The sequence below is a fragment of the Pteropus vampyrus genome, unplaced genomic scaffold (assembly GCF_000151845.1).
Source record: "Pteropus vampyrus isolate Shadow unplaced genomic scaffold, Pvam_2.0 Scaffold24, whole genome shotgun sequence".
Taxonomy (NCBI): Eukaryota; Metazoa; Chordata; class Mammalia; order Chiroptera; family Pteropodidae; genus Pteropus; species Pteropus vampyrus.
Window position 1 is genome coordinate 10,094,655 of NW_011888805.1, and position 22,378 is coordinate 10,117,032.

At 38.3% G+C, this 22,378-nt stretch overlaps 1 protein-coding gene across 1 annotated transcript in view; it reads left to right on the forward strand.

Moving 5' to 3' along the window:
* Positions 1 to 3,231: 3,231 nt before the first annotated feature.
* Positions 3,232 to 22,378, forward strand: part of MAP3K5 (mitogen-activated protein kinase kinase kinase 5) — a 168,962-nt gene continuing 149,815 nt past the window's right edge. Inside the window, exon 1 of the mRNA XM_011356168.2 lies at positions 3,232 to 4,532. Within this exon, the coding sequence (XP_011354470.1) occupies positions 4,091 to 4,532 (442 nt within the window). The 5' untranslated portion in view covers positions 3,232 to 4,090. The remainder of the gene's footprint in view (positions 4,533 to 22,378) is intronic.

Below are 22,378 nucleotides of genomic sequence, written 5' to 3' on the forward strand. Positions count from 1 at the left end.
TGGAGTGAATTTTGATTGTCAAGAGCCTAGAATTACCTTTACCCAATTTCAGGGTTTGAGAATTTATCTGAGTTACTCACATCTGGAGGCAGGGTTGCTATCTAGGTAAAAGTCATTTTACTTCTAGTTCACTCCAACTTCTAGGCTATCTCATCTTTACTTTTGACCTTCCAGGTGTTATCAAAAATGCAATTTAGCCTCTCAGCTGTCTAACTCAGATCCACAAAATTTGCCAGGCTAGAAGCAGCCCTGGCTAGGCACTTGCTCTGGATCCCTGTCCTTTCTTCCAGAATCTAGCCAGATAGTTCCTCCTTATCTCATTAGTTCTTTGATGTCTTTATTTTAATTTTTAAATTTTGTCCAACATTCTTAGTCTTTTGTGAGAAGATTGATCAGAATCACCTAACCTGTCATAATGTGAAGCAGAAATCTCTGCTATTTCTCCAGCTCTTTATTAGGAAAATTGTTTGCCTTACCTGCAAGTGTTCTCAAGGTGTTTCAAGGCTCATATGTAACTGGAAGTGGGATGGACTTTGACTGAGAATATAGTTTTGATCAATGAACTTCAGTACTGCCATCATGTTTTTTTAACGTGTAAAGATGCCATAGAATCTTTATAATATTTTAATTCTACCATTTACAGACTGTGATTTAATCCTTGTCAAAAGCTTCGGGAAGCTTATTTGTGGATCTAAGCATCATGTTACCTCTCTATTTCCTTGGATTCCTTTTTTCCTTGATGCAGAGTGCCAAGTTGTGAGCTTACAAAGAGAAGTATCCCCTCAGTTCCTCACACTTATTAAAGTAATATTACCAGAAAGCATTATATCTGATTTGTATTATTTTAGGTTCCTCTGAAATGCCCTTACTGAGTTAATATTTAATATTATATTCTTGGCTTTTAAATATTAAACATAAATTTGAGGAACATATAATTTTTACAAATTCATATTCAATTACATCGTTTTGCCCAATGTCCTTTGTATTGGATTCTATGCAATAAAGTCTTTATAGAATTCAAGAAAAGACTTGACTCTTCATATGAATATGTTACTCATGTGTTTTCTTTTTTATTTTAGCAGCCAAAACACACAGAGCTAAATTTAGCAATCAATTGACTTGTGTATTTGTCCCAGGTGCATGATACTTCTTTTACTGGCTTCCTGATTGATTTCTGATCATTTAAAATTGTATTTATCTTGTTTTGTATGTAGCCTTAAATACTTTTTAGAATTGATATATATCTTATTACATTTCAGTGTATTATATTTCCACTTATCTGAAGATACAGAGAAATAGGCAAACTTGTCACTTAAAACGAAAAGCTAACTAGCTAAGAGATCCTTGGCCATTGCAGGCTTAAGATTCACCATTTTGCCTCTTTAAGAACAAACCTGAAAGCCCAAGATTGGCAATGATTTTGCTTGTGTCCACTGTTAAAATATTAGATGTCCTTTTAGATTAGAAAAATGTCCTCCTTATACACAGACAAATATCAAACATGCACATCTTCTGGATGATCCAATTAGAAAAATGCGTTCACTTTTCCAGTTAGGACCCTGAGTTAGGCTTGCAAGCAGAGGGCAAGCTGGGTACTGGCACCACATCCGTCCCCTCTGCCTACACACAGGCCTAAATTTAAGTTGTAAGTTGAACCATCTGAATTTATGTATATTTGACTATCAGCTATAAACATGGAAATTTCATGTAGTTCAACCTAATACATGTTCTGTTAATTTAATTAACTAAACCATGCCATTTAGGCAGTGAGAGAGCCTTAGGATCAACTACAAGCAGTCTTTTAGTATTGCATTGGGGTTTGGCTGCCAGTAATCAATAACATCTTTAAAATTATTAAATTTAAAGTAAAACAAATTAAACAAAAATAAAAAACTATGTATGAAAGATGGTTCTGAAAAGATCTGGAAGGGAAGCAAAGGCGAAAAATTATGGTTTTTAGAAAATACCTTTATATATGTTCTTAGATCTGTATAGCAAAATGCTATTTGAGAAGTTAGATATTTTAGTTTTCCAGACATGATCCTAATGAATTTCCAGTGTTTATTATTTTTGGCCAGGATGAGGCAGAGGGCTATCTACTCCCATAGGAGTTTGGAGGCTTGACAGGTTGTTGGAAATAATAAAAGGTATGTATCTATCAGTAGTTCAACATTTTTCTCAATATGATCACTGATATTATCCACTATCTATTATCTACTTTCCAAATGACATCAAGGCCAAAAGCAGATGTGGATCACAGGAAGTCCATCGACATGAAGAGAATAAAGTTTCCTTACTATAAATTCACTTCTATCATTTTATAAACCCTTAGAAAAAGCTAATGTCACTTTGCTTCCTTGGGGATACAATTGTGTAGCTACTGGGTGTTTTTTCTTCCTCCTTTTAACTCTTTATTACTAAATTATTTCATCTTTCTTTTTTCCCCAAGCTCGAATGTAATTTGCACTATTCTACCTTTTCCTAGAACTCATTAATCTTAGTTCCTGGAGACGGGAAGCCCAAAACCTGTTTATTTCCTTGCAACTTTCACTGGTTTTCCTAAAGTTATAGCATTCTGGAGTTCTCTGAAAATTTACACATCTGTTTTTGCTCCTCATATAAGTAGGTACTTTGACTGCTCTTAAGCAATCCATGCATTTCCACCCCCTCCCCCCCGCTGTGGTGCAATTTAAAAAACAGAATAAGTCACCTAATTTTCCTCTTTCAATTGGCGGCTGATGATTTGCAGAATGTGGTATAGACCTGATCTTCTATCTCAAGTAAGACTATGGCACGTGTATGTGGGGGGGGAGGTGAGGCGGTTAGGATCCTAAACGAGAATGCTAAATCGTTGAGCGGTTGGAGCTAATCAATTACGCATTAATGTTAGCACAGCTGTTGGAAATATTTAAATGAAAAGTACCACGCGCAGACCTGATAAATTTAGCCTGCCACTTCCGGAGCGCCATAGTCACGAATAAACTACCCTTCCCAATACAGACCCCAGCTCCAGAGCGGTCGTTGAAGTATTCCCGCCTCGCGCAACGCGAGCCTCGGAGCACTGCCCTAGTCCTTCCAGCGCCGCCCGCGATTCCAGACTGCGCTGCCGAGCGAGCCCGGCAGGGGCCAGAGGGGGGCGCCGTGGCCGCGGCGAACGCTGCAAATGCTTCGGGGCTAGCTCAGACCAAAGCATTCGCGACTTTTTTTTTTTCTTTTCGCCATTCTGTTATCGCGTGGGCTTCGGGCTTTTGCTTACTTCAAGTGTTCTTGTGTGGGGGGCCCCGTTGGCGACCGCGGAGACTCTCGGCCGGAACCTCTCACGGGCTGAGCTCGCTCAGTTTCGTCCCGGCTAGAGATTCCCAGCAGCGCCCTCCCCTGGGGCGGAACCTGTCTCGGTTCCGCGACGAGTGGGTGGCAAGAAGCCGGTGGCCGCAAGAAGCGCCGAGACTGGCGCTGGGACGTAACAGCCTTAAAAATCGTTGAAAAAAAGGCCAGCGGAGGAGGCGGAGAAAATAGAACAGTTGTAGGAGAGCTGCCACCGAGCAGCGAGGCGGATCCTTTCAGCTGCAGCTGCCGCTGTTCCGGGACGCAGCCCGGGGAGCGTGCCAGCACGTAAGGTGCTGGTCAGGTAGCTCCGCACCCAGGGGGCGCCCTTCCTGGCCCCTCCCAAAGCGCCCGGCGCGGAAGGAGCCGGGCCGCGCTGCCTCTAGCCAGTGCGCACCTCACACCAAGCGCGGCGCCCTTGAGCTGCACCGCCGCGCAGGTTTGTGAGCCGGCTTCTCCAACCGCCAAGAAAAGGAAGCGCTGTCCCTTCCCGCTCAACCCGGCTTCCCCACCCCTTGTACTCTACACCCTGAACCGGGCGAGCGGCGCGGCCACGGAGGCGCCGAGGAGGGGCGAGCCGCCGCCCGGCGGCGGCGTCCCTTCAGGAGAGAGAGCGGCTGAGAGGAGGCGGCGGCGCGGCGCGGGAGGCGCGACGCGCGATGGTAGCTGCTTAGCCCGGCGCGCGCGGAGCAGCCCCGAGCTGTGGCTGGCCAGACGGTGCGGCTGGGGGTGGGACGCCTCAGCCGCTGCAGCTCTTGCAGGAGAGATGAGCGCGGCGGCGGGCGAGGGCATCACTTTCTCCGTGCCACCCTTTGCCCCCTCGGGCCTCTGCGCCTTCCCCGAGGGCAGCAGCTGCCGGAGTGGAGAAGTGGCGGCCGAGGGTGAGGAGAACCAGCTACCACCGCCGCCACCGGGAAGCTTCTGGAATGTGGAGAGTACGGCCGCTTCTGGCACCGGGTGTCCCGCTGCCACCTCCGGGAGCAGCGCCACCCGATGCCGGGGCAACTCTGGTGGCGCAGGCGGCCGACGGACTACAGTGGCATATGTGATCAACGAAGCGAGCCAGGGGCAGCTGGTGGTGGCCGAGAGCGAGGCCCTGCAGAGCCTGCGGGAGGCGTGCGAGAAGGTGGGCGCCGCCCTGGAGACCCTGCACTTTGGTAAACTGGACTTTGGGGAGACCACAGTGCTGGACCGTTTTTACAATGCAGGTGCGTGTGTAGTAACCCCTTTCCTATCCTCCACGGTCAGTGGTCGCGTTTCCCCTGGCCGCTACAGGGGAATAAATGTTTTTCTGGGCAAAAAAAAATTTCTGGGTAGCAGGCGTGCTTCCTGCTTATTTACTTCTTGCTACACTTTAGGGGCAGCGAGCAGCGCTGTGCGACTTCTCGCGCTCGCCGCTCCTGGGAGAGAGTGGGGGCTGGTGCCAGAGCCTGTGTGTATCTGTGCCAGAGATCGACGGACTCACCCACCGGCCCGCTCTGGAGCCATGGGGTTCGTGTGGTCCTCATAAAGAACTTTTTGTTCTTTAGCACTACGAGATACTTGTCCCAGTCAGCTCTTCTCCAGTTCGTATCTACCTGTGAAGGCTTTAGATGACGTTCTCATTTTTTTTTTTTTTTCTGTGTAGTTTTGGGAGTACAGAAACCAGGACTTAGGCCATGCAGCCAACTGCACGCAGATTCTATCTGAGTTTGCATGTAATGTCATGATCTTCCCAACTCGTTTTACCTTAACAAATTTAGTTAGTGGCTTGACAAATTTCCCATCTCTTTTCAATTTGAACTCTCAAGTAATTACTTCCAAAAGTAAAAACCTTGTAATTTACACTAAACTTGTGTGGTATTTTTGTTAGGATTTTCCTGAAAACCAGGGTCTTTTATTACCCCATATACCATGATGGGTTGGAAAGTGTATAATTTAACATTATTTAAAACGCTGATGTGCTGTCTTCATAACTAAGACTAAATTGGCCATTAAAGTAGTTGCTAGCATAATCTGTCGGGAAAAAAAAATTATTTCAACCTGTCACAGATTTCAGGAAGTATTATTGTAGTTCTAGCGACTGAAGCAATTAGCTGTCTGTTAGCAGTGTTAGAAATAATGTCATTGCAATGAACCATTAGCACCCTGTAGCACCAATATTGAGAATATGCACATATTTATAAATGTGAGCAGAAATTTCGATTTAATGATGGTTTCAAACAATAAGGTTCTTGCATTTGTGGTCACATAAAAAGTTTTGTATTCCAATCTTGTTTTCAGTTTTTAAAACTTCAGTTTCTTCAAAACACCTGAAGTAGACTTATGTCAGTTTTGGAATTCAGCCAAAGCTGACTATTTTAAGAGCAACGAGAACTTCATGTTAAGGAAGCCAGACTAAATAAACTAGGACTTTCTGGTTCTGGTATTTTTTTAGTCTAGATCTTCATAACTGAACATGAGTGTAATATATTGTAGCTTGGTTCTTTGGGTGGCTTGCTATAAAAATTACATAACCATACTTTTTAAAAAATTACAGCACTCTTATTTTTGGATTATAATTTAGAATAATCTTCAAAGTATTGAAAGATATGTAAGGGAAACACCCAACCAAATAGCGTATTTTTACTGTACTGATAGACTGGGTATTTTTTTATAGGGCTCTATGAAAAAATCTTAAACTCTAAGCTAATTTGAATGTTTTCTGTCAAGGCTCACTTACTGTTTCTTCTCCAAATACTGTCTCTGGGAAAGTGAGAGAAAAAGGTTAGAAAAGACCTGACGTTTGAACTTTATCTCATTTAATCTTTCAGAAAAGCCTGTAAAGTAAGTACGTACTGTCTGGCTTAGGTGAGAAGACCAAGGGATCCATAACTGGCCCATAACTCATGCAGTAACTTGTCAATGCCACTGGAATCCACTTCCACTAGTGGACTCTAAAAGGTCGTGCTTTGCCCTTGCTGCCTCCATTTAATTGGACTGATTTACTCTCAGAGTCTAAATGCTCTCTATCTTGGAATCATGTGACAATGAATTGGCAGGGACCTTATGAGCCATTTAGGTGCAGTGTGAAATGGTGGGGAGGACTCCCTCTAGGAAGACCAGTGTTTGCAGGCCAGCTCTGTCCCATTTCACTGCTTCCATCATCCTGCGCAGGTGCCAGCATAAACCCTGCCAATGTGAGTGACATGAGCACTGAACCATTTCCTTCAGCATAGAGATGTGACAGAATGAAGATAGGTATCAATTTTGTCCAAACCCTTTGTTTTTCTAAATTGAGGGCTGATGAGTTTGATGGTAGTAGAACTTTTCTTCTGATTTCTAAGAGAGCACTTGCTCCTCCTCTACCAGGATTTGGCAGAATTTTCTGTAAAGGGCCAGACGGTAAATATTTTAGACTTTGCAAGAGGTCTCTCTCGCCACTACTCAACTCTGTGGTTGTTACTGGAGAGCAGCCATAAACAGTTCCTAAACAAATGATGGTGGCTGTAGTCCGATAAAACTTTATTAATGGACACTGATGTTGGAATTTCATATAATTCACAAAATATTCTTTGTTAATTTTACCCCAATCTTTAAAAAAATGTAAAAACCATTTTTAGGTTTTAAGTTATACGAAAACAGGCCTGGTAGGATTTTGGCTCCTGGGCCATGCTGACCTTTGCTCTATATCCACCATCTCCACCTGAAAGCTGAATCAAGATGTGGGAAGAACACTGCCTCTCAAGTTAGATCTGAGTTTTCATCCTGGCTCTGTTCTGAACCACATAATTATGAACAAGGCCCTTCATCTCCTCCAAAGGCTTGTAAAACTGACCAAGGATGGAAGTGGAGGAGGGAATTGAACTAAATTTCAAAGATTCTCTCATTTAATCCTATGATTTGCAAAGGCAAGGCAGCATGGTATGCTGGGACAGAGCACTGGAACAGGTTTCAAGATTTGTATTCTGGTCTTTGGTCAGGAGCTGTGATTAGGAGCAAGTCATTTAAAATCTCAGAAAAGAATGGAGAATCGGAATAATTGATTTCTGAGATTCTCTACAGCTCTCAAATTCTGTACTTTAAAATTATAACATTATTAATACAAAATGAATCATTTAAGTCCATAGACTTGTGTATTCCATGTTCCCAGCCCCGGGAGTTCAGAGTTGGTTGAGAGGGCAGATTCAAAGCCTGATTGTAGCAGGTACTCTGAGAGGGTGCACACTGAATGCCTTGGGCACCCAGGAAACATTCTACAATCAGATTGGTAGATGGGGTGGGTTCAGAGGTGACACCTGAACTGAGGTGGAAGGGTAAACAAGGACAATTTAACGAAGGCCTCAACAGTTAAAAAGGAATGTTGGTGTTTAAACAGCTCAACTTAATGGAATGAATAAGAACTGGAAGCTTGGTTACATTTTTATAAGCTTTCTCTGTGTGTACTGGCTGGTGTCTTCTTAAAGAATAGATTGTATTTAAAGATTTTCACTGATTTTTTCATTTACTATTTAACTAATATATTTTGTTCTTTACACATATTCTTTTTTTCATTCCTGCTTTGAGGGGGAACTAATGTTCTATCACAGCTTTTATGATAATACATTTTATATATACATATATGTATGTATGTATGTATGTGTGTATATATATATGTACATGTATATATATACATGTATATATATGTATATATATACACACATGTGTATATATATATATATATATATATATATATATATATATATATATATATGAATGACTATATCACTCAGAGATGGCAAATGTCAAGCTAACATTCTCAGCTCCCTGCATCGTAGGTAGTAAATGCCTATAAAAGCTAAGAGATATCAGTGATACAGATGTTAGTGATATAGAGCTACTACTCCATTCAGGTAGACCCCTGCCCCACTAGCAGTGTCTCAAAAAATATTTTTAATGAACATCAGTTCTGTGAGGTGTAGCTAGAATAAATAGGCTTTATTATCCCCCCTCCCTTTTGCTTATGAGAAAAGCGAACCGTTAAATGGTTATATTCATTCATTCATTCAGGTTAAATGATTTAAGGTTGCTGCTTGGAACCAGAAGCATATCTTGCCTTAGAAACAGTATTATAGATTGTGGTTAGATTCTAGACTAGCCTAGAAGAAGTTAGGTTAACTCAGTATACCCATTCACCATTTTTAAACATTCAGGAAAATTAGGTTCCTGAAACCTAAAGCTGGGACTTTGAATTCACCTGTCCTTGTATTAGCAACAGTAATTTTGCTTTCATCTAGTTTCTGGTAGCATCTTGGACAGATGTAGGACATTGCTTTGGATTGGTCGTGATGAGAGGAGGGGCTGTGGTGCTCTTGGGACAAAGGAGGGATTGGGAGGCTACAGGGAGAGGAGGGAGGCGGAGCAGAGGAGAGGAAGGATGCTCAGTGAAGGAGGGAGCCATCCAGCAGGAATCTAGTAACACTTTCACCTCTTTCAGCCTTCTTCCATTCCTTGACTTCCTGCTGCTGTAAGACCCAGGGACATTGGTCTGCTCAAGGCCATCTCACTCCCTCTCCTTGGGCACAGGATTAGATTGGCTGCCAGCTTCCCCTTTCCCTGCTACTAGCCATTACATCTGCCTGAGCCTTTCTCTTTGGCTCACTGCTGATTGCAATCTTACTCGGCCTTTCACCCTGTAGCAGCAGTGGGTAACAGGAAGGAAACACATGCTAGTTGAAATTTTAAGAATTTAGCTGTTATATTTTCATCTATATTATATTCTCGCTTTCCTTGGGCTTGTGAGGAAAGTCACCCACTTAGGCCATGTCACTGGAGAGGCATCTCAACTTTTTAGACCTTGTTTCCACTTGCTCTCAGCACATCCTCTTAGGAATTACACTCTTATTAAATCAGAACAAAACAAAACAAAACAAAAGCATAACCTTTGTCTCCTGTCTAACACAGACTGAGAAGGCCTTGAAAGTCTTTTTGAGCCCACTCCTGCATTTTCTACTATTAAGTCCAGTGAGGCTTTTATATATAAGGTCTCATATACTTCGAGGGGGAGTGCAAAGTCAGTATTTCCTAGTGATTCCCGTGAGTCAGTTTAAAAAGAAAAAATTAGAAGACCTGTGTTTGTCAACATTTTATTTTTCCAATTAATGATATAAGAGAAAAAACTTGACAACCAGTTATCAACTGCCATGACTTCTTTAAAAAAGAGACATTTTTATGTTGAATTAGGGAAGGCATAACCTTAGAATAAAGAATACCTTTTTGCATATAGAAAATGTATGGAAAACTCCTTATTTATTATTTTTGTCCCATTTCATCATGGGTGAGTGAAAGCTTTATCACGTCAATCAACAGAGCAGTGTTTAAGAATCTCTGATCTAAACTGCCTTACAGCCCCTTTCTACCTTTCCGTCACTGCTTCTTCATGAAAGAAACAAGCCTTAGGAAAATTATTAAAAGAACTAATATGGACAGACTCATAAGGAAAAAGTCTAGTTAGGAAGGGATTAAAAAAATATATCCCAGTAGTGGCCCGCACATAGTTTTTTCTCTGGCTTTTTTGCTGGCACACCATTGATGCAGCTGCTACCCATTCCCTATGAACCCAGAGCACCATGCTTCCTTTTGCTTTCTTGGAGGCAAAGTTATAATTTTCCAAAAAGAGCTTTACTAAAAAATTAGAAAAACAAAACTAAAAAGAAAATTCCAAAGCCCAAAAGTAAATTCGTTTGTAGAGTACTTGTTTCTTACCCTAAATAGTCAACCGCAGATTGTCATGACTGGCCCTGCTTCTCAGGCTCCTGGGATCCTGGTTTTTTTCTTCAGCTTGGTCACCTGTGGTGTGCTTAAGCCATTCATCAGTTGGAAGTTCAAGTTGGCTCCACTTCCATGTGAAAACTAATTACAAGTGCATAGCATGGCCTTATCTCACCTGTGGCCTTGGCTGGTGCCAGCCTTCTCAGAGCCTTATCTGCTAATAGGTTAGTTCCTCTCAGGTGACTACAGAGACTGTCCTTGCTTCCTGTTTTGGAGGCCTTGTTAGAGGCCCATTCAGTTCCTGTTTCTGGTTTGCAGGATAAAATTGGTTCAAAGCTTCTTTGTGGAGCAGTGGGAGATTGACAAGCACAAAGCCCATGAATGTGCAAGTCTCCACCAATAGTTAGCAACTGTTTGCTTTCCAAGTGAGTTACCCCAGGTGGTCCTTTCAAACACCATTCCCCTCCCTCCCCACCCTTCACATGGGCAAGGTGAGAGTTGAGAATGTGGTAAATGAGGTGAGAGTGGACAGTTGCATGAACCCACATCTATGTGGCTATCAGGAGGAAACCAGAAACCCACAGCCTTGGGAAAGGTATATCTTGAAAACAGCCTTGCCGTCCCATAATTTGCATATAGGTACATGGGGAAACTGGCTGATTTTCAGGGAACAGAATTAATTTTGCAAATTTTATTAGTCACATAAAAGAAAAAAATAAGAATGCAAAACAAAAATATTTAAAAATCCACTGATGATTCTAATACATTGGCTTCTTAAGTTGCTTTAATATATGTTGACTTTTCTCTCTGGCTGGAGATGTTGATTGAAGATGTTGATCAAAATATATGCCAGATTATTGGAGAAGGGGAAAAGGTGTAAAACAAAGCTTATTTTTAAAGTTTTGTCTAATCTAAAAAATTTTTAAAGTGAGTATTTATATTTTATGTGGGTTTTTTGTAGCATTTTTTTGTAGCATTTTTTTTTCCCCCCTAAAGAAAACGTAAAAAGGTACATGAGTCAAGCTGCATTGTGGTAATTTTCTTAGGGGAGGCTGAGAAAGGAGAGAAGATGTAAATGTTAATAGCATCTCTTACAGAAAATCATAGCAGAGAGGATCTGTGTAACTTAAATGCTACAGAAGTTGTGCAGGGTAATAGTAAACATCCCATAACAAGCAAACGTTTTCTGTTACAGTAGGTAATCAACATGAGGAATGCAATTGCCTTTGGTATATGGTTCATACAGGAAGGAAGTTATATTCCTTTGTACAGCAAGTCTCTAAAAATGGTTGTGACCAATTATATCAGTAGTTTCCAACACTTTTAATCTCTTCTAGGAACTCCGAAGAAACAGAAATGTGGAGAGAGCTGCCCTAGTGAATGTCAGGCCATCTGTTCATTGACTCCAAACCGTATAAGACCAAGTATTTGCCTAAGCCAGAGAATCCATCCTTGAAAAATCTTAGTTACCCCTATTTCTTATTTAAAAGTCATCCAAGGAGAATAAGTAAACACAGGCTATTACATGTCAAATACTCTTTAATGTCATATTTAAGTTTTCTAATATGTTTATTGTGACAAATATTGTCTTAGATCTGAGGCAGCCAGGACCAGGAGTGGGATTCCTTCTGTACAAGGGCCGGGGCTTTTACCTCCAGCTAGCTATTTCCCAATCTGTAGTTTAGTCACACTGGGGCACAGGTGATTTTATGTGGCTTGATGAGAATGATAATGTAAACGTATGTTCTGTGCAGTGTAGTACTCTTTTGATTGTCTTATTAGCTCAATACAATAAATAGATGTGGCTGTGTAATGATGTTTCCCAGCTGAGGAAACCACCTTGGAGAGGGTATGTGTCTTGGACAGAATTAATCAAGTGGTTGAGTAAAAGTCCAACTCAGGTCTTCCGACTTAGAAATAATTCAGATGTTTTCCATACTATACCACATGTTTCCCTTGCGGTGAAAAAGATTTCGAAGCACATATGCAGTTCAAGAGGATCAGTTCTAACATCTTGGTCCATGTAGCATTATTATGAGGAAGAATCATGGTAGTGACACTTAAGTTCTGGTGTCCTCTTGCTAACAAATTTCAGTGATTTCTTGTTAATAGTCTTGTAAAATAATCCATCAAAACACTGACTTTGTCATTTGTCAGTACCGAAGAGGGAGTCTATAGTGTAGGCTGAGACTTGGTTGCCAGTTACTTGGCCTGAAGCTATAAATTGAGCTTTCTTCGAGCAAGTCTTAGCCTATTTTCTGGGCATGATAATGAATTAGACTGCCAGTTGACAGACCAAGTCTTTCTCTGGATTGAACCAGAGAGCTGGGTTGACAACAGCCTGGGGACACTTCCTTTCCTTGGTTCCCTGAGAAATTCTGTCTTTGATTCCCTTTCCCTAGTGTTAGAGCATTTTCCCAGTGCTTCAGTTCTGTGCCTCTTACTCCAATAGATGCACTGGAGAGTGACAAAGGAGAAGCAGGCATAAATCTGCAGGAGAATAGAGGCTTATAACATATATCTGTTTCCATGGAGAAAACTGGTGCTAAGGAAGAAGTCGGGAGGAACTACCTGTACTCTCCATTTTCTCTCAGCCAACTAATTCTTTTTTAAAAACATTAAAAAATAATTTGTCATGAAGCATTTGAGTCATAAAGTACATAGTATATAACACTGATGCATTCACTACCTAAATAGAATGGCTGTTAAACATTTTGATACTTGTTTCACTTCTCTTTCTCTCTCTTTTAGAGAAATAAATCATTTTGGGCAAAATGAAAAGCCCCTTTCTACCACACCAGTTTTCCTTTTTGAGAAAGTGTTTCTTTCATCAAAAGTGCTAAAGTATAATTTTCAAAAATCTAAAATCATGCCTCTCTACAAATGTAAACCTGTCAAATATTTAATTAACTATCATTTAGTGAGAAAACCAGTATGATATTAAAATCAGTTCACAGGAGAATTTGAAAAGCAGATGTCATACATACACAATCAGATATGCTGAAATAGATTTAGTAATAGATATAAAACTGACTAATGTCTGTAAGACAATTCCACAAGTATAGATGTTGGAGTCATTTTTTCTACAGGGTGGAAATCAATTGTCTACCAAACAATATTCATTTTTATTGCTGTGGACAAGAATTATTTGCATTGCTCTCAGTTTTCATGACTTAATGTTTATCCCAATAGCATTATAAAATGTTCTTATCACTTAGAAGGACAGTCAAAGGTGCACATCCTTTTAAATCAGGTAGTTCCCGGAGGGTCTGCTATGCAAAGCCCAGCCCTTCACTGCAAGGATACCCACTGCTCTCTTTTGCCCATCTCCAAGTCTTTGACAACTTTCCGTCACAGTTGGTCATTCTCAGCAGGCTCTATGCCTGTGTTTTCTTTAAGTGCTCTTTCCCAACCTGATTTAAAGAGCCTGTTTTCTCGGCTGCCCTGCCATCCGAAGCTGTGATCGCCCTGAGAGGGTCCCAGAATACTTGTTTTAACCAGGTATCCTAATCGTAGTTATTTTAAGTTAGGAAACATGTACATATTGGATATTAGGAACTCAAGTCACCTAGGTTTTGGATGTGATAAGAGGTACAAGCCACATACCGGAACCAAGATGTACATTGTTTTTAAAATCATTTAGTTCTCAGAGGGTGGCTTGACCAGAACTGCGTCAGAAATACTTCACTGTGATGCCTACAGTGTCCACAAACCCAACTTCATTTTTATACTAGGAAATCATCACTATTACTAATGGGAACTTCAGTCCTCTTTACTGCTCCAAATAGGCTTATTTTGGGGGGGGGGGAGGGGATTCTTATAATATTTTAGAGGGCTGGCTAATTGCTGTAAAATTCCACAAGCCAAATATATTACTTTGGTCTTGTAATTTAAGGCAGATCCTACCCATAAAGATATGTTGGGTTCTGTACCAGTTACCTGATTTTATTCAGTCTTTAAAACAGCTTTATGAGGCATATAACATCCGTTGATCAGTTTTAACATACAGAAGAACTGAGACCCTGTAAAGGTTATCACTTCCCAGTTACATGGCTATAAGGGGTGGAGCCAACTTTTGAACCTAGGACTGACTGATTCTAGACACTGTTCATTTATACCTATGTCCTCCTGTCTCCCAGAAATAAATTTTCTATTTGAAAACATTTAAATTATTAATACCATGATTACAGTCTTTTCAGTAGACATTTATTAACTACTTAGAATATTTCTAAGATGTGCACAAAATTAAGTTAAAAGAGTACAATTTTTGCCTTTTATAATCTTATAGTCTACCCATTAAGCTCAACAATTTAGTAAATAATTATTGGAAGCTTACTATGTGCGAAGTGACACTTTAAGTAGTAAATAAGTAAAAAAAATCTGAGGGAATTTTTGTAAGGACTTCATAATGTGGGCGATTTCATTGAGCTGTACATTTGAGAACATTTATTACTGCCATAATTGGTGTGAACATGCGTTGAAAAAATCTTACATACCTATAAAATATGTTAGGCTCCCCACTTTATTTTTATATGAAACCAATATTTTGAATATTATTTAAATAAATTATCAGATTTTATTAAAATCCTTTAAAATTTTTTATAGATATTGATACGATCTCATTAAATCGGCCTCCAAGAGGATATTATAATTCTTTAATGCCAAGTTATTGAATGGCTGGGCGAGAGAATAGTAAACAAACAAAATTCCATTTAGATAATGGAATTTCAGTGGCAGACATGCATTAGGTATATTGTAGATGCAGAATCATATCTATGTTATGGTATACATAAAAATACAAGGTTGAAATCTGTGCTAACTTTGAAGGTTCTAAGCATCATTTATGAATTATACTTTCCAAAATATGACTAATTATTTTTGAGTCACATACAGTTGATGTACATTAGTTTTACCAAGACAATTCCTAGGATCTTAGCTTTTGGTCTTGGGGAACTAGTTTTTGGTTGATCCCAGTAAAATTTAGACATCTGGATAGTAAGCTTTTAGTTTTTTTCAAAATTAACTTCTAGTCTTTTCCCCAAATATGCCTACTGGCTCAATGTTTACTGCTTTTTATCAGCGTAAGAAAAGATTTGTAGAAAATGTAGAGGAGCAGGGAGTCTGGCTTTACCTTGTGTAGTGTAGTGTAGTGTAGTGTAGTGTAGTGTGTGTGTATTATTAGTTGTAAAGCACAGTTCGGATATAAGTTGCTTGGCTTGACCTAGTGAAATTAGAGAACAACGTTGTAGCTTGCATGTAAGTTATGACAAGAACAGTTGGCTTGACTTTTCTTGCCAAGCAACTTAGTGCTGCCAATATTTTATAGGCTTAAACTGCACTTGGCAGTTGTTAAATCTGAAATGAAATTGGAAAGGAAATCCTAGCCTAGAATCTTAGAGTCCTAGACGTTCTTTTCCCTTATAAAATCAGTAGTGTAGAAAATTCATTTAATCATTAAACATGACACATGGCTGAGTTACTCAGGGACTGATCCTGCTGTGTTTATTAGAATGAATGTTGACCTGTAGATTTGCATTGTTTCTGAAGTCTGAAATTAAGAGTTGTCAGCATTATGAAATCTTTGCACAGCCACTTAGCTTTTGACTTAATATTTAACTTCTAGGAGTATTTTGTTAGTGTTCACTTGTCCATTTAACATATATTCAAATGCATGATGTACCTGTGTTATAGGTGTTAATTTTGATTAATTTGCCACACCAAGGTATAGGTGACCAAAATTTATACTTAAGAATATAGTATGTTTACAAAGTTCACTTTTAAGATTTTTTTTTTGAAGAAGTGAGTTAGATGCAATGATATATACTAATGAAGGAGACAAATTACAGGAGCATTTAAAAGCTGCTAACACCTGTAAATATTCATCAGTGTTCATTAATGACAGGGAATGACTTGCCTGGATTTATGGGAAATTTAAACATTTAGACAGAATCCTGTGTTCTTCATTCTTTTAGGCAACAGAAGGCAGAAAAAAGGCAGACAGCTCCCAGCAAGAATTTGTAGGTGACAGCTTAAGTAACCTTCATGGAGTTTTATGATTGTAACTGTCATTACTTGTGGCTCATTTAATGCTCATTTATGAAATCTTTGAGAAGATAAAACTTTGATATTATGAAAGCGACACTCTTCTACTTTAGCCAGTTCTCTTTACGCTTAGAATTAAAATTAAGGTGTTGCTATATCTGCCTGGTTTGCCTCTAACACTGAAACACATGTTTTTTACTGTTTTGTGAAATGTAGATAAGTAATGGAAAAGTGCTGTCTCACAAATTCCAAACTTCATGGAGCTCAAGACTCTGCATTTAGTGAGGTTGTATTAAAGAAGCAGGTTTCATCCTGTTAAATACATAGCAAACATTCTTTTCGATGGGTAATCTCTTGATTATCCAGGATTGTAGCTTCTTCTCATTACTTATTTTCATTCATTTTTTAATCTGGAATAGCCCAAAAAGAGCCAGACTTCATCTACAAGTGGTCCCAGAAATGAGTGAGTCGTTTACATAAAAGCTGTTGCCACTGTGTTATGACTTGGGAATTTTTAAGCTAGACTGTATTATGGTATTTATATGTTGTTGTGCCTTACTTTTCCCAGACCACTGCTGTTTAATAGGTTTGTACTTTTCTCTGAAAATATCATTAGACATACTGGAATAATTTTGCAGAGGCACATGTATGAAGCAACCATAATTTTTCTGTTTTCAAATTCCACTTTTTGGGGTTTGTTCCTTTTGGTTCATTTATCAGGAGAGTAAGAAGATGTCACCTAAACAGAGTTTTGTGCCAGAAGATAAGCCACACTTATCTTCTGAGATTTTCTGAGAGCATTAAAGGAGAAATAGGCTATGCTTGGACAATCCAAGGCCCTAATCTGCTTTTAGTTTACATTTATCTGGTTTGCATGCTGAACACTCAATTTACAGCTTGTACTGGGTTATAAGCTTCTGATGAATTTATATTTAGTCTGTGGGAATTACTTTTTCAAGACTGATAATTGTCCCCTTTAGCCACGGAAGACAATATTCCCAACTTTTGAGCCATGGTGTATGTGTACCTAATATGTGGTCTCCTGGAAATTCCTTCCTATATTAAGTGTATTACATAGTTATTTATAAGCATAAGCTTGACATTCTTTTTCATTTAAGCTAAGAATAATTATGGAACTACTTGTCATTCTATTTTTATTCTCTTTTTAAGATCTATGTAATTTCTTATTGCATGTTTATGTTAATTACTTTTTTTTTTTTACCTATTACCTCTTAAAATAATCCTTTAAAAGCTATTAAATAAACTTTGATTTGTTTTAAGATTCATTTTTTTCAATGCATACTGAGTCTTTGGGAGATATTAAAAAAACATTGCTCCATAAATCTTGCATCATGTGTGAAATGACTAAGAAGGAATAACTGAAAAAGTCAAGTCAAATCTTATAGGATATTGAGAAATCCTTTATTAGAAAGATCTGACATTGAAAGAGCAGTTTCAGTTAGGATCATTAAAATATAATTCCATGTCTGTGTTCCTTGTCTGTCTTGTTTAACCTGTATCTTTCGTACTTAATTTAGTGCTTGGCACATAATAGGTACTCAGTAGATGTTGATGAACTGAATACATGAATATATCACTTTTCCCTCTTGGTATTTTAGTTATTGATAGTGTTATCTGTCTTTCCTACTTAAGTGTGAGTTAAGCTCCTAGATGGCAAAGATCACATTTTTCGGATCTTGACATCCTTCAGGTCTTCTGTATCTGTGCTTGACCTATAGATCACACTTAATAATGCTTGTAGAATAAAATTTAGTGACATCCACCTTTCCCTCAGGGACTCACAGTCTGATAGACCAGCCTATAAACATATAGTAGGTTGTGCTGATTGTTAAACCGGAGGCATACATAAAGTGCTTTGAGGACACAAATGACAGAGAATTCTTCTGGGGAAGAAAGGAGTATAGAGGAGTTTGGTTAAGGCTTTGGACAGAAGTGACATTTGAAAATTTTTCTTGAGGTATAATTGACATATAACATTATATTAGTTTCAGGTATACAACATAATGATCTGATATTTGCATACAAAAGGATCACTGAATTGGTTTTTCAGGGATAACAGTGAAAGCGCTTATTATGTGCTAGGCATTTTAAATTATGAGAATAAATGAATATCCTCATTAGAAAGAGGTAGAATAAAAAGAGAGCCTGTGATGGCACTGAGAAAACACCAGCATTTAAAAGACGGACAGAGGCATGCATCAACTAGTGAGAAAGAGAAATGGTCAGGAGGTAGACAGTGGACAGAGAAAGTTCAGAGAGATGGAGAGAGAAATAGTGAGTTGAAAGCGACATAAAGAGGGCTTGTCAGAAGGTCAGTAAAGTTGAAGATTTCAGAGAAATAACTGGACTTGGCGATAACTGCCAGAGCAGTTTCAGGAAAGTAAGTGGTGGCAGCTGTCCAGGTTAGTGTCTTGAGTGATTACTGGTGAACTAAGGGAGGCATATAATGAAAAGTATTATATATAAAGAAATGTGGTTGGTGAGAGAAGCAGAAAGAGAAGGCAGTCACTGGAAGCAGTGTACCCTGCCCCCTGAATAAGGCACCTTGCCTAGTCCTGCCAGTATTTATATCTTAGAGACAGGATGAGGTCAGTAAGCCTTTGTGGGTTCAGGTATTATTTAAAATTGTTTCTGTGGGAACGTGAAATACAAATTCCCAACCACTTTTTTCGAGTAAGAACTTTTGGAGCATGACCCTTTGTAAATGTTCTTATTTTCTTGCTAATTGGAATTGGCTGAAAATAGAATTGCTTTTCCTTGTGAGATTCTGTAACTTAGATAAATTTAAATTCAGTAATACAGTGTAAGGTTGAGGATTCTTTCCTGGTTGGACTCAGTGTACAGAAGTGTATGACTTTTTTCAGGAAGTGAAAGTGTTCAGTAAGGAAATGGATCTTTCAGGCTAGGTTTTTCATTTATCTATCTCCAGTGGCTGAATTTCACAGGCTTTTGAAACTTAAAGACTAAGAAATGGGACCAAATAATGCTATTATTATTTTCTTAGCCACTTAAAATACTTAAATGCTCATAACACTGGCCTCTTATAAGTAAAAATGATTTATTTTTTAAGAGACCTTTTTTGCTTGGTCAGCATCTTGTAAACTTACAGTGGAAACACATTTTTTCAAAACTGATTACTTTTTAGTCTTTCTTCACCTTAGGTTCTGATCTAAGATTATTAAACCCTGGATTAACCTGAAGGTACTCTCTACCATACATGCTCACTTATTTGTGTTCGTCATCTGTCCATTCCAAAAGAACGCACCTCCCCCTCCCCGCCCCCCAAATCTTATCTGAATAGTTACTATTGTTTTACTGCCTTATCTGGAATCAGCTCCCTTCTGTCTTATCTTTTATACTGACAGTATACAGGAAAAACAGTATTAGTTGATGTTTCTGATGACACTTCCTTACAGAATGTCTTATATGTCACACTTACCAGATAGGAGAGGGAAGGGACACCTTTGTTTAGAAATATTTTGTATACTTAAGGATGACTTTACTAAGGACCAAAGTCTCTTCTTTTTTTCTTTTTTTCTTTGATAATGGTGAGACCATTATAGAGCCAAATCTTTTGAAACTATTTTGAAACTTGAATTTTTTAAGAGCATTTCCAAAGAACATATTTTTTAAATATTGGGTTGTCGAAAGTACAGAATCTTCTTTGATGATAGTTATAATAATGGTAATTATGATAAAAGGATTAGAATAGAAAGGTTTAGTTGTATAGTTTTCTAGCAGCAAATTGGGGGATTGGCTAAGTTTCATTCTTTTTGTTCATGGGAAGTGTACAGAATGCCTTTTTTGGTGTCATATGTCTCCACAGTATGTCTTTCTAGCCCAGACCCCCAGAGCTGTAGGTTTAACCATCTGCTGTACACTCCATACCTGCTGGCTGGCACACAGGTACCTCAAACTCATTTCCATACAGTAATTGGTTCCTTTCTCTCATTCCTAACATCTTATTAAATGGCCCCCCAGTTTTCAAAACCAGAAACCTGCTCTAGATTCCTTTAAAATAATAATGAATTGTATACGTATTAAGAATATCAATCCTTTATTTTTCTAAATGTATTACATTATTTCCTTAATTGATGTTTATTATAATTTGGTTAATTCTCTTTATACATTTTTATTTGTCAAAACCATTATCATTTATGAATTATCTTGCTTTTAAGTGCAGATTCTTTCTTCAAACATAGATCTGAAAATTATTCATTTGTGTTTTCTCCCAGAAAGTTTAATAGATGATATTTTTACACTTGGCACTTTTCTCCATTTTGAATTTATTTTGTAGTATGATGTAGGAAAAGTATGTTTCTGTATTCTGATGTACGAGATTGATAAAAAGGAATCAACTTGTGAGCTAAGTAAAATTTATAAAATATAATATTTAACTAGCACTTAATATTTCTTTGTGGCGGCTTTTATAAATGATCCTCTACCTTGCTCTTAATAAGGATTATACTGAAGATACTTTAAGATTTTCTGCTTTGCTTAGAGTTGCTATCATAAATATCAGTTATTGTACTGTAAAATTGTAATATAATTCTGTTGGAAGAGCTAAATTTCTTTTACCTAATGTCCCCAGCCTATTTCTTGTATGCAGGGGATGTAGATACTCCCTAGATAGCCTCCCCTTTCCTTGGGGGAAGAGGCAAACTTGGTAACATTTAGTTATTTTTAGTGTATCACAGTGATTTTGAGTATAGCTTCGGAGCTACTTATGTATGTAGTAGCTGCCTGCTTCAAACCTCCATTCATTGATTCATTGATTGATCAATTCATTCAGTAAACACTGGTTATATGTTTGCATCATGTGCCAGACATTGAGAATAGAAAGTGTGACGTGGGCCCTGCTTCAGAATCCTCAGATGGTCATCTTAAGCTTCTGTCTTCTCACTATTTGTTTTTCTGTTTACTATTACTTCATTCCATTTCTCTATACTTGTTTCTGATTTTTAAAATCTTTTTTAAATTGAGATATAACTCATATCATAAAATTCACCTTTTTAAAGTATACAATTTAGTGGTTTTATAGATGCACAAAGTGTGCAACCATCACCAGTATTTAATTCTAGAACATTTTCATCACCTCAGATATAAACCCTGTATCGATTAGTTGTCACTCCCTTTATCTTCCTTCCCCCAGCCCCTAGCAGCTACTATTCTGCTTCCTGTCTCTCTAAATTTACCTATTTTAGATATTTCATATAAGTGGAATCATATACAATATGTAGCATTTTGTAACTGACTTTTTTCACATTGCATAATGTCTTCAGGCTACATCTGTGTTATATTTATTCATTTTTTCTGGCTGAATACTATTTCATGTAGTGGTATGTAACACATTTTTTTATTCATTCATCAGTTGATGGGCATTTGGGTTGTTTCCACTCTTTGGGTATTATGAATAAAGCTACAATGTGCAAGTTATTATGAATAAACCTGAATATACAAGTTTTCGGATAGAATATGTTTTCAGTTCTCCTGATTATATTCCTAGTGGCAGAATTGATGGCTCATATGGTAACTTAATATTTAACTTTTTGAGAAATCATTAAACTATTTTCTAAATGGATGCACCATTTCCTGGTACCAATAACAGTGTATGAGGGCACCATTTTATGCACATCCTCACTAAAGCTTGTTATTTTCTGTCTTGTTATTCTAGATATCCTAGTGGGTGTGAAGTGATACCTCATTGTGGGTTTGATTTGCATTTCCCTAATGACTAATGATGTTGAACATCTTCTCATGTTCTTATTGGCCATTTGTATATCTTTGGAGAACAGTCTTTAAGATCTTTTGCCCATTTTAAAATTTGTCTTATTATTAAGTTGTAATAGTTTTTTACATATTCTGCATCAGATATATGATTTACAAATATTTTCTCACATTTGTGGGTGGTTTTTTCATTTTCTTGTTAGTGTTCTTCGAAGCACAAAGGTTTTAATTTTGATGAAGTCCAGTTTATGTTTTTTCTTTTGTTACTTGTACTTTTGGAGCCTTATATAAGAAACAATTGCCCATTCTGAGGTCATGAAGATTTACGTCTATACTTTCTTCTAAGAGTTTTGTAATTTTTGCTCTTGCATATAGATCATTGATCCATTTTGAATTAACATATATCATATGAGGTAGGGGTCCAACTTCATGCTTTTGCATGCAGATATCCAGTTGTCTCAGCACCATTTGTTGAAAAGTCTATTCATTCTTTTACCATTGAATTTTCTTGGTACCCTTGTCAAAAATCACTTCATTTATAAATATATGAGTTTAT